General features: G+C 35.9%; 1 protein-coding gene across 3 annotated transcripts in view; it reads right to left on the bottom strand.

The window, feature by feature from the left end:
• The window catches only part of LOC128878448 (uncharacterized), a 229,801-nt gene that overhangs the window by 47,469 nt on the left and 168,816 nt on the right, over positions 1-13,516 (bottom strand). For 2 of the 3 annotated variants that reach the window (XM_054126659.1, XM_054126661.1), the window contains 2 exons: positions 3,859-4,211; positions 1,530-1,840 (listed from right to left, as the gene is read on the bottom strand). In XM_054126659.1, coding sequence (XP_053982634.1) covers positions 1,530-1,840; positions 3,859-4,211 — 664 coding nt within the window. The remainder of the gene's footprint in view (positions 1-1,529; positions 1,841-3,858; positions 4,212-13,516) is intronic. The other variant, XM_054126660.1, reaches the window with a different exon arrangement.

The raw sequence follows: 13,516 nt of genomic DNA, 5'->3' as shown, positions 1-13,516 counted from the left end.
CAAGTTATTAGAAACCATAGAAATACTGAAATAGATCAACTACTTAAGGCGTACAATAGCCAGAATTAATTGGTGGCGCTCAAGTGCCACGAAAGGTCACGCAAGAAACAAGTCGGAGAAATTCTTTTAGGTTACAGGTTACAGGTGGTTATCCGAAAGGGTCGACACGCCCACCCGAAAACTCGATGTGGATGGTTTTTTAAATGACGACGCGATATGCGATCAGCAATTCGATTTCTACGATAGAAGCGACGTCATCGACTTTGGCTTCAGTTTAATTATCTTAAAACTAACGTGTCCCAGAAACGAAGAAAGACAAAGTTTCAATTTACGATGGTATACTCGACATCCTTGGACGGGACATCTCAAGCCTCTATTGCAAGAATTTTATTTTGTTCTCTTAACAAGAAATAGTTTCTTGATTATTTCACAAATTAGTCGTTAATTCGATGATGTACTAAACAATAATGGATTGATTTCGCAGAGCTGTTAAAGGCTTTATAGAACATCATGCGCGCATTCTATAACGTTTCGTTAATGGTTTTTACAGATATCGTTTTTATTAGATTCTTTATGAGTTATTTAATGCAATAGAGGATTAACGTATCGAATCGGCGAAAGAAGTTATCGGTCGCCATTTTTAAAACCCCTTCGCGGCAATGCTTGGTTCGTGAACGTGTTTGCGTCGCAAAATGCCGTTTCGTGGTCCGCATTTATTTCATGATATAAATAAACATTGTGGTAGTTACTAAATTATTCATATTTGTTGAATCTACCTCTGCTTTGATATCATTCTTATGCCTATATTGTATTTTCATTTTTGATACGGTGAATTGAGTAGATAGTAGGTACAATCACTTCTGCCAAACGTCTTTTTTATATTCGTCTCATAATGTATATACTGTACAACTTTTTGTGTGATTAGAAGTTAGTACATTGTAAGCGCATAAAGCAACAGGTCGTACTTTCTTTCTAAGGATCAAGCATTTCTATATACCTTTCCTTTTTCCATTCCACACTCTACATCTTGATTATCAATATTATTATTGTTTACACGTTGTACAACGTAATATACAATGATGTGACTCTTCCGGTTCTTTTTTCAGAAGTAGTTTCTTCAGAGTAGCCTAAACAAAAAGTTCAACTTCGGTCTATCGGGATCAGTTCAGCGTTTAACGTCTTGAACTTCGTCTATGCAATTTCGCAATGTTATCCAACGTATGTCATTAAAATACACAAATTTTTGTCCAATCTATATCCGTGGATCTTTACACCGTGCGAACCTTTACCTCTATCCACTTCACAATTGTTAGACAAATTGAAAACAAAATTAATATATAAACTTCGTGGACAGTAACGTGCCAGATACAGAAAGAGGACCAGGAAACGTCGTTCGCAAGGCAAACAGAGCTCGTTTGAAACCGGAGTTGGCCTGGCGAAGCACATCGCGTTTTCCAGAGGCCGCGATCGCGATCGCGTTCGCTGTTGCGACCGCGGGCCCTCGTAATAGCGCAAATTCCAGCGCTTACCTTTCTTGATGAGCAAGCTAGTGACCCTCCGTAGCGCCTCGCGAGTGCTGGAGGCGGAGCTGTGCTTACTTTGGCCGAAGTATTTGTTCGGTGTGATGTTCGTGGGCAAAGTCAGCGGTTTTCTCTGGTCCCCGGTGCCCACTAACCGTGCGTCGTACGCGTTGTTCAATCGTTCGAGATGTTCGATCGACGCTGGCCGTGGTTGATTCGCTTTCCTCGTCGGGTACCATCCGCGATTAGGGCCGCCCGCCAGTCGCAGCAGCTCCGTGCCAATTATCGCCTGCTCCAAACCAGGATTGTTTCTTCGGTACCTGTTCGCATGAAATATTACAGAGCATTACTTATTTATTTCTATATACTATCAAATATTTATGTACTGAAGCTAGAAGCTAGGGGAAGTTATTAGAAATTTGAATCGCTGGAAGCTTGAAGTTAGGGACTATTCATTAATTATGTAAGGACGATTTTGTTCAATTTAACCCTTCTCCTTCACCCCTATATAAAGACGCATAAAATATCTCGGACCCGCCCTCTGCCTTCTTACATAAAATTTTATCTAAATTTTCCTTAAAAAACGTTAAAGAATTAAATGTCGTTCGAAAAGGTACAGTTACACTAAAACACGTTATTATTTGATATAAATTATTAGGCGAATTTCTATTTGTAGTGAGATATTATTGCTGGAGACTAGAGCTGGACTTAGAGTTAGACCTCTGACTAGTTGCGTTGAGGAAATGATGACTTTGTTCAGTGATCCGCGGACATAAGTATTGGGTTGATGTATAATTATCCGTCGTTTTTCTTTTCTCTGTTATTTCAAATTAGCGTTAATTTTTCTTTTTTTAACAACATTATTTCAAGAGGTAATTCGTCACATGCGTGTCGATAATTAGATTCAATTACGTTACATTTTGCTCTACCAGTTTGAGAAAGAGTAAACCGCAGTCATTTTATGATCTGAACGATTTTTTTGGCAGAGGAAAAATTAAAAATTAGAAGAAGACGAAAGGATGACATATGATTTGGATGAACTTGTGACCGACGTCAAAGCTTGGATAGCCTCGAAGCACATTTTTGCTCATGGAATCGACCATCTGCTAAGCAAATGAAAAGCAATTATTGAAGTAGACGACACATCCGCATCAAAATAATCATTCTAACATGTTTTGAGTGTTGTTTTCATGGGTTCCGTATGATTCGTGCGTCTATTTACAGCTTGTTGCAGTGTCTGCATTATCAGAGTTAGGTAGCTCCGATACTAGGAACAATACCAGCGAAAGCCTTGAATCTAAATTCATAAACCTTCACGGAGAGGCTTGGTTAGATAAATCTATTTAAAAAACTCAGGAAATCTTTGCACATTAATCGATGTATTTTAGCTTTTCTAAAACGGTGCTGTGACCATCATCAAGTGGTTCCGAATTGTTTTCAATTAGAAACTCCTTCATCCAAACAAGCTAAATCTATTCTCAAAACAGCCTCGTACAGGTAAATTAGAAAAAGTCCATTTTCTACTAGTTTCTACTCTGGATCCTTTTTTCCCAAGGCCTACATACCTACCAAAAATACTCACGCGCCTAAGCTACAAGGAAGGTGCCTGGATCTTGCGAGAACTCAAGAGGGCATCTCCCAGCTTTATATAAATACTATCCGAGGGAAGGAGTTAATCTCCCCCACAATCTATTCCAACAAGACCCCTAGTGCAGGGACCAGCCCGGTTTCTACTTTGCCAGAATAAATTTTGACAGAAATTCTTATCAGCGGGCAATACAATCAGTCGATCAATGACGCAAAAAGAGAAATTCGACAAAATAAACAAAACAAAAAACCTAATTACCCTAACCAATACTGTGAGAAATCTTAATATTTATTCTCTTCTCACATCACCATTTTGTTCAAAGGTCTTAACTTCATCATATCTTCTATTAAAATACCGCAGAAGAAATCATCATCTAAATAGAGACAGATACCTTCCACCTACCAGCTGATATCAATAGTAATATCAGAAGAAGATCTACATTAAAAGTATAACGGAGAACAATACTCACGAAAGTCTTGAATCTAAAGTGTTTTTAGTGTACTTTCATGTTCAGTTTTTCAACAAACATTGTCTTTGAAAAACGCCGGATAATTATGCATCAACCTAATAGCTACACAGAGGCTATGCCAAGGCTATATTAAAGCTATAAGGCTTTAAAACTTTGCTCAGGGACATTAATCCTCGTTTGAATTATCCGTTTTTCTAATTATTGTCAGCCTCTCGAACACGACAGACAGTTTTGCAACTTTCGCCGAGATAGGATCCAAGACGAGTCTTCGATGATCTTACCCAGTGGTAGCCGTGGTTGGGGCGTACCAACCAGGTTGCCGACGCGTCTGCGTTGGGTTGCTGGCATGCTGAGGAGTCCTGGGAATGTCGCTTCCCCTGGCAAAGACTGGTGTTTCCGGAAGCGAGCAGGAGGTCTGCATCCCGGAGCCGGCGGACACGTTACCGGTAGTTCCGCTGCTACCGCTACAAGCACCGTTGCTGGTTCCATTTCCAGGAACGCTGCCGCTGCAGCCGCCGCCGTTTCCACCGGTGGGGCATGGTTCCGCCGATGGCGAGTGTCGTTTCGTGAACGGTCGACGTCGGGATGGTCCAGGCAGGTCCGTGGGAAGAGTCCGTCGTTCCACGGGTATTTGCTGCAAACGATCAAACGTATCAATATAACGGTAACAAGTCCGGTGATCGTTACTTTACTGTCGAGTTGTATTTGAGATATATGTGGTGGAATGAATGAGTTAGACATTTATTTGACTTGACTTTAAAAACTTTATTAGAAACACACAGAAGAGTATGTCTGTTTTGTTCGGAAAAAAGCTCGAATGAATAAAATTGAGGTCAATAACGAAAAATTTCGTTAGAAACCCAAGAAACCCAAACGTGCAAAGATGGTTTTTGCAAACGAAAACTCTTTCTTCTCTTTTAAGAAGAGAAAATCCAACAAGTTGTTTAGCTTAGGAATTCTTTAGCTCCTTAGGGTTAGGTGAGTTAAGGGGGTTTCTGTCTTGTTGGGTAAAAAAAAAGCGAATTATGTTCTTGTTTTAATTTGATAAAAGTATGTATCATTAAGAAAGCACAGTTTAAATTGCATTAAAAAATTTTTAAAATTAACCGAGGCATAAGAGGGAGATGGAACACAAGTAGACATCGTTTTATTTCGTGCAAAACAATGAATTGGTAGCTAGCACCGAGCACGTGTTTCTATTGGCAAAAATCATTTAAATTGCGTGTTGTTTAGCAAGTTGCGACCTCTCTTATGTTTAGCAGGACTAAATCAGTAGAATCGTATTTTGTACTAATTTGTACCACAAGCAGGACCAAACGTCAAAATTAATAAAAATGAAGAAATCAAAGCGGATAAATGTAGTGCTGAATTTGTACTAATTTCTACCATCAAAAGAATCCCTTCCCGCACCAATTAGTTTGACGAAATCGAGGATCAAACGGCATGAGCGGTAACTCGGTTACGTTTGTCCCGACCTTTTGTCCACAAGTCTGACTGGTGATGAACTACTTACAAAATTTTGATCACGAGTCAGACTCGTGAAAGGACGGCAAGGGGTTAACATTGAATTTTTGTCAACGCTAAATATTTTGGAAAATATGAGGTTAAAATTAGAATTGTATGATTTTTGCAGACAAGAAAAACGATACGCATATACGGTCAGGGAAGTTACTTTTTACTATTTCGAAATAATTTTATAGCTACTACTGGTTTATTATTAGATTATGGAAGTTATGAGTATAAAATTTGACCTAGAGGTTTGAATTTGGCCTAAGGATCAACTCTAAGGATTTAAAAGAGGCTAAAACCGTTAAAATAATAGATAAACATTGTGGACTTGTATAAGACAACGGATGGTTTATTTTACGATCCTGGAGTAAATAATTAACCGGGAGTTGCAAAATATCATTCAAAATATGCTACGATGTACACATAAAACTGTTGAGCTGTTTATCTCGAAAATATTTTTTTGAGTGGCCGTTGAAGAAGTGTTTAGAAATCTACATTTAATTTGGTGAACATGTTCCGAAAAACATCTCTCTGTAGCCGATACTATAATTATTACTGTATCTATTACTGTTTCTTTTTACAACAATGCACGAATTTCTTTTGGTAATAACAAAAGTTTAGTTTTTCAATTACAAAAAATTACAAAACTTCATATGCATTGTATATAAACGAAAAAAAAAACGTGATACATTAAAACTCTTTGGGTTACATCTTTGAAAAGTTTTATTCTGCCGTCTTGGCACCAATAGTATAAACCAGGGCTTCTTAAACTCTTTTTTATTTACAATCCTATTTATGATTGTGATTTTTTTCGCAACCCAAAAGATATAAAATAAAGATATGTCAATATTTTGTGATGATTTATTACTTAGATAACAATATACATATGTAACAATATAGTTGTAGAATTTAATTAAAAACATACAAAAATATAAAATTAAAAATTCCACTGAAAGTTGTAAAATTGTATTTATTATAGTTACAAAAATTATATACCCTATTTTTCATCGAAATTGCATTTATTGCAATAACATAAATAAAAGGGAGTATTAAATATTTTACATTAAAATCTCGCGACTCCAAGATTTCGCTAAACGACCCCATTTGGGGTCCCGAATCATGTTTTAAGAAGCCCCGGTATAAACGAGAGAGATCCAACTTTAGATTGAACGCCTCGCAGTAGCAATTTACTGTCTTAAACACCTTAAATCATTCGTGAAACATCGTAGCTCTGGATTTTTCGTACGCGATAGTAGCGAAATTAAGAATAATGACGGTAACTTCAAGATTCCCTAATAGAATTCATCTTTCTTCCCGGGAGATTAATTATCGAGCTTCTCCAACGTTTAACGAACGCAAATTGGACGACAAGATAACAATGCGTTACGGTCCGTTTCTCTTTAGTTGAAAGTTCTCGAAACGTCTCTTCCTGGTTACCTTGAAACCATTAATTGGACCCTTACCCTTCGTTCGTTTTTATATCGTATACCAGCCAGTTTCCGATTAAATCGTATCGTTTTGTACAATTCTGTTTATCTTTCATTTATTCATATCTTTAGATCTAGAACATGGTCTGAGTTTTTATAAAATACTTGGAACATTCCAAGCATTCACTCCGACGACAGAATAAAGTCAAATTTCAACTAACCGAATAAAAGTAAACTTCATCACAGGCCTGTTACATCATACAGGGTGCTTTCTACTTTTCCGGCAAGATTTTAGGTGCGTGATTTACAATTGAAAACAAGAAAAAAATGTTATATGAATTTTGTTTATAAACGCTTTGTTACGATATTATAAGCAAATATTGAATGTGACTTCTTGTTATGGGAAGCGCTAAAACTGCTTGACTTCTACTTATGGAGAATGGTAAGACAGGAGGTGTACAGTACAACAGTAAGTACACGCGAAGAATTAACTCAACGAATTACTAATTCAGTTGTTAAGTAAAATCCTCGGGAAATTCAAAATGTAATACATTCCATATTGCATCGATCTCAAGTTTGTATCAATGCAGAAGGTAGTAATTTTGAAATGATGATTTAACCCTTTGTACTCGAGGAGTGACTCTTAGTCACCACTAGGTTTTCTTTAGGTTTAATTTCTTTGGAACTCGAAATGTCAATAACATGATTGTCGTTGAAGCAAAGGTGACCTGATTTTCAAATCTCAAATGAAGGACCTCATTTTCGAAGTTAATCTAAGCTTAGCATTCGTGACAATAGAATGCTAAGAAAGCATCTCGAGTTGCTGATAGATACCAGAAAAAAAGGCCTCGAGTGCAAAGTGTATACCTTCCAGCTACAGACAGTGTAATAAGTATTCGTACAGGTACCATTTATTTTAAATCGGTTGCTGTACGAATACTTCTTACACTGACTGTAGCTCCTTAAGGGAATAGTAATTTTAAGAATTGATTCATTATCATATAAAGAGGATGACAATTTACTTTTAAGGCGTCTGGCCATCCTGAGCGCTCGCCAGATGGGTACTATTTAAAAAAAAAAAATTAATTAAAAAATTAATCAAGTAATCTCAAAAATTCATTGCTATTCTTCAAATAATGTATCTAAAAGTAGTGTGTTGAAATTTCAGAGCAATCGGACCGCACGTTTACTTTATTTTGGGATTATCTTGAAACTACATTTTTCGAAATGATACAACGTAAATCTCGTAAACTACCGGTCCGATTGCTCTGAAATTTGTATGGATTGTAATGGATTTTTGCAATTACTTGATTAGTTTTTTTTTATTGACGATTTTTCTCGTGAAATTTCGGTGAAAAATAAAAAAAAAATTTCTCCGGCTCACCATAATTTTGCTAATGGTAAAAAAAAATTCAATTGCTACTCTCTTGCGACAAACTCCAGAAACAAACTAATATTTCTTTTTTCTTTTTCACATGCAATCTAAAGAATATAATGACGGTACAACCCACGCGCGTTTCGTGCCGAAGGCCTTCACCAAAATTTTCGAACCGCTGCCATATTTTTTTTTTGTTATCTCAAAAAAATGTATCATGTGTTCATTACACCGGTTTTTAGTACGTGTCAAAACATAATAATATTTGTTTCTATACTTTCGCATTTATGAATTTTTTAAGAATAGTACCCATTTGGCGAGCGCTCAGGGTGGCCAGACGCCTTAACACTTTACCGAGTGATAGTCCAATAAATCATCTTTTTGCTATGGCAAGCAATACTTCTTATCTACTACTGAGATAGCATTGTATGCTCCCATCATCGTATGAACTATGAAATATTATACATATAAATATTAACCCTTTGCACTCGAGAGGTGACTCTCAGTCAGCATTAGGTTCCACGTAGCAAATCTACAATACTTAATGTTTCTTTAGGTTTAATTTCTTTGGAGCTCCAAGTGTCGATAAAACGATTGTCGGCGAGGTAAAGGTGACATTATTCTCAAATCTAGATAGCTTACAATTCATGGTAATAGAATGCTAAGAAACATCTCGAGTTGCTGGCAGATACCAGAAAAAGGCCTCGAGTGCAAAGGGTTAATGTTATGAAAATAAAAATATTATTAAATTTAATTACATGTCCGAACGTTATCGGCCGGTAAAGCGTTTAATTACAGGAATAGTAATTTCATAGCAAAGAAATAAAAACATACCTCTTGGATTATATAAACGTCATAAACAAATCGGTATATGTCGGTTGTTTTCGTTATCTGTTATTCGAATAAAATATCGCCGACCTTTGGTATCGATCAATTACCACGACGCGAATACCCGAATAAACTTTCTGGCCAGTAATGACCGGTAAGCGCAAGAAAGACGAGTGGCAGGATGGTAGAGGGACGAGAACAAGCTGGCCGACGTTTATCGAGCCAATACGGACCGTCTCGAGACGGTGCGCGGCGTCGATGAGCGGTCGGCCGACACTAACCCGTCAAACCGAATGGGTTTGAAGAATGCTTCGCAGACGTCTCGACGACTACCTTTAATTGCGTTCAGTCGATAGACCCAACCCGCCGAATTGAGTCGAGTTCAGTCGTTCGGTGCTTTTGCTAGAAAGCACAACTATTTAGGGGGAACCAAGAGGGAAGCGAATCTCGATAACTCATGGGGTGTTTTTGACAGGAGGTTCAAAACTTCACAGAGTTACGATAGAGTCATCTACTGGTAATTGATTCGAAATCTGATCCTTGGTGTATCTGTTATTAGACTAAGGTGAAATTCTCGTCTCAAGATTGAATCTACAGGGTGTCTCAAACAAAGGGATACAGAGCTCTAACTCCAAAACTATCGGCCCAATGCAAAATTTCAAATATGGAAATTGCATGGTAAAATGGGGCTCATGTTTCAGCGAGAAGGAATTTTTGTTAGCTTTGTTATTTAACGTGATATAATGGTCAAGTTTCGTTTTTCAAATGGAACTATATATTTTTTTCTATACCATGTGATAGTACTTTTCAAGCTTTTCAATTGATTAAGCTTGAATGTATTTACCCGATTTTTAGTAGTTTTCAAGCTATAACCCCCGCGGGGTCCCATTGGTGCAGTAAGCACCATGCGGTTCTTGAAATCGATGCAGTGGGTCTCGTTTAGGATTCTAGGCCCAACGAAGGAAAATACTTATGGGAAATGCTAAATTATTAAAATGCTAAAAGAATCCCAATATTCTGAGCCTAGAATCTGAAAGAGCCTAGAAGAGAATATGAAACAAAGAATACGTGATGCTTGCGCTTCAGTGACTCCCCAAATGTTAACAAATGTTAGAAGAACTTTGATGTTTCGAGTTAATAAATGTTTACAAGCCCGCGGTGAACATTTTGAACATTCAAGCACATTTAAATTTTGAGTTTAGATTTGGAATCAGTGCCCTCCAAAAACCTCTGTATATCAAATTTCATCCGAATGCAGTCATTTTTCGTATTTTTTATTATAAGAACCACAACATGCACAAATTCATCAATCTTTATCAATTAATGAAACAGAACATGATGCTGATAATGACTCTACCATTCGGAATTCAGATTCCGATTAGAATTGTAAGAAGAATGTAATATTACTTTGATATTGAATATATTATATATTATTATATAATCCACTCAGAATAAAAAAGTATGTTATTTTAAAGGATAAACTCACTACCTTCACACTCCTAAATTCAATTTCTTCAAAGATATTATATACACTAAATAGTAAGTGAAATTCTCTGTTTATATGTAATGCAAATCAGTGTAAGTAACTTGAAAAAATGTTAACCCAATAAAAGTGAGCATAGGAAACCGCTTGAGATGCGTATTAATTTTTATTAGCTAGAATCGCCGTTTGGCCCAGTGTGCGCTGCACTTATCTCGAAATGGACTGCATTTCTCAATGACACAGTTGAAACTAAACATCTTTAGCCCAACGCGTATCGTAAAAGACTGCTAGTGTTCATATTAGTACAATTTCTTCTTCATTGAATACTAAATGTCAGAGATATTACGTCTATCCTTTTATTGATCAGACTATAGTTCTCCAATTTTTCAGTTCGTTCGAGAACAGTGAAAACATAATTCTTTCTTAAGAAGGAGCACCGAAAAAATGTTGATATTTAACAGTGTTAATCAGTTTTAACACTTTCTCTGCGGATGACGTACATGTGCGTCCAACTGAAAATATATGGTTGTTTTTATTATTTTTCAGTTTTCATTTTTCTTGCTCGGCAATCATATTATATATAAAATAAATTGCTGCAAATATATGTTTGTCAAAATAATCATATTAGAACATTTGTAAGAAATTTTTCATTAAAAGAAATATCTTAATTGCAGCTTCCAGCGAACAGCTACTTATTTTCGTCCGCAGTGGAAGTGTTAAATGTCATCGCTCTAGGATGAAATCTACTCAATCTTAGCGAATGAAGAAGGTAGAGTGAATTTCCAAATTTGCTTTTGTACAAAAAATAAGTATAATTCAATTTTCCTGCTCCATCAACGCCACTGAATTGGATATGCTGGAAGAAATGTATAACCTAAGTGAATTTTCAGTGTCTAAAGAATGCTACCTCTTAAAGCCTTAAGAATCTCAAGATTCCCTCTCGGGTTGCAAAGATTTTCCCTTGAAAGTTGCAATAAAATTGCCGCCCATCACTTTTTAGGAACCATTCCAGCTCGACTCTCTCCATAGAAACACATTTCCAGTGTACATACAAATCACGCTGCCTCTAAATCTCTAGAATTTCCAGTATTTTATCGACTTTTGCAAAGATTTTCCATCGGAATCTGCAATGAAACTGCCTCTTATCACTTCTTAAGGACCACTTTCAGTTCGATTCTCTCCATGGAAACACATTTCTAGTGTAGATACAAATCACGCTGCCTCTAAATCTCTAGAATTTTCAGTATTTTCTCGCATTTTGCAAAGATTTTCCTTCGAAATCTGCAATGAAAATTCTCTTCGTCACTTCCTAAGGAACACTTTCGATTCAACTCTTTCCATCGCAACACTTTCCAGCGACTAAAACATACCGCCTCTAAATCTCTAGAATTTCCAGTATTTTCTCGCATTTTGCAAAGATTTTTCCTTCGAAAGTTGCAACGAAATCGTCCCCACCCCTGGAACTGTTAACAAGATGCGAGTCACCGCGTTATCTACGAGTCATGATGTCTCAAATTACTAATAGGTCAGCGAACACATGTTTATAGGCATTAAACGCGTTCAATGAACAAATGTTAACAGCATCTCGCTCGGTCGCTCGGTCGCTCGGTTTCTGAATGTCGTCCCTGATGTAACATCGACCAGCGGGCCGGAATAATCGGAGCGATAAGTTTTGTCTCCTTCCTTCGTAGGTTGTAACAGCTTGGTCTCGACTGAGTTGCAGCCTGTGAGAGATTACCGAGATTATCCGACACGCTGCTGACTTTAACCGGCTCCGAGACCTTCAAAATTTACCGTGCTTCATTAGTTCTTACGCATCATGAATACACATCCCGGCACAACTGTGTCATAGATAGAAACTTGCTTGAGATTGTTCGACACGAATTAATAGGGTAAGACATTTTCTCAAATTGGTAGAATTATAATCGTTTACACATTAGAAATATGGCGTGTGAACTTTCACCCACTAGTTGAATTGTAGGAAAAGTTATGCTTGTATTCAAAGTATCGAATGAGGCTATCGAACGTATACTGGAAATATGGAGTCGTTTAAAGAGTAATTCCATTGTTTTATTCACGAAAAAGAAACATAATTTCCTTATAATATGAGCTGTTATATTTGAAAATGGAATAAGTTTCATGTATCGTGATATTTAAGGGTTTGCATTTGAATTAGTCTAAAAATATTGGCAAATGCTAATCAATTCGAGTGATGTTTTTAACGCTATATATTTCTTAAATTTTATTATAAAATAGTAATGAATAAAATTATTTAAAAAATAAACGACTCTTTTAGCTCCAAATGGATTTATACCACTTTCAAAAATAACATATTATAAAAAATAAAAACAAGAGGAAATTTAAGTCCATATTTTTATAGATATTGGCTTCATTGAAATAGATTTTTTAATGTAAAAAGTAATAAGTAAAATGAAGACATGCACATACACGAATAACAAAGTTTATTAAGAATTAATTTCACTTATATTAAAAAGATGATACGAATTAACTAGTGTAAAATGTAAGTTACGTACATTATATTACAACCCTGTCACACAATAATACTGTTATTTTTTTAAGGATGTTATTTTTAGGCAGGAGCACTAGTTAAGTAGTAATATCTGCTAAAGCGCAGCAATGTACACTGAAGTTGTGATAATCAATAATAATTGCAATGAGAAAGTTATTTTACTTATAATTATTAGGACTTATTCCACTTAAAAGAATATATTTTTGCGATAACATTCTATAGCCGAAATTCTCTTGTTTACTTAACGAAAAAATCGTACTCCATTGAATATATGATTATAAATAGCTTTAAAGGGAAGGTATTTATATCTTACTAAAATTATCGTTAACTCTTTTTTTTTTTTCAAGTGGACTTACTCCATTTTTAAATATAACAACTCATATATACATATAATATTGAATTATCAAACCATTTCATTATTAAATTATTCTGGTCTAGTACTTTTTGCTATCTTTTTGGTAATAGCAATTATCACATGTTCGTAGAAGTTCTGATTTTTGTTTACAAGAAACTGATCCAAATGATTTTTTATATCCTCGTTTAAACTAATTGTTTTAGCATCTAAAAAATTTTGTATAAATCGAAGTAAATAATAATCTGTATATTCATCTATCATTGAACTAACTCACGTGTTATCCAGTGCTATAATTAGTGTGTTAAATAAATTATATTATTACAACGATAAGAAGTGTAGGTAAATACAGTTATTTCAACCTACTACCAACAATTATAATCCATGCTATTCTGTGTAACTCTATAGTAGAATCTAGTACCAATCAGACTCGCT

This window comes from Hylaeus volcanicus, chromosome 6, assembly GCF_026283585.1.
Source record: "Hylaeus volcanicus isolate JK05 chromosome 6, UHH_iyHylVolc1.0_haploid, whole genome shotgun sequence".
Lineage (NCBI taxonomy): Eukaryota > Metazoa > Arthropoda > Insecta > Hymenoptera > Colletidae > Hylaeus > Hylaeus volcanicus.
The sequence above is the reverse complement of the archived record's forward strand: the minus strand, read 5'-3'. Positions and strand labels throughout refer to the sequence as shown.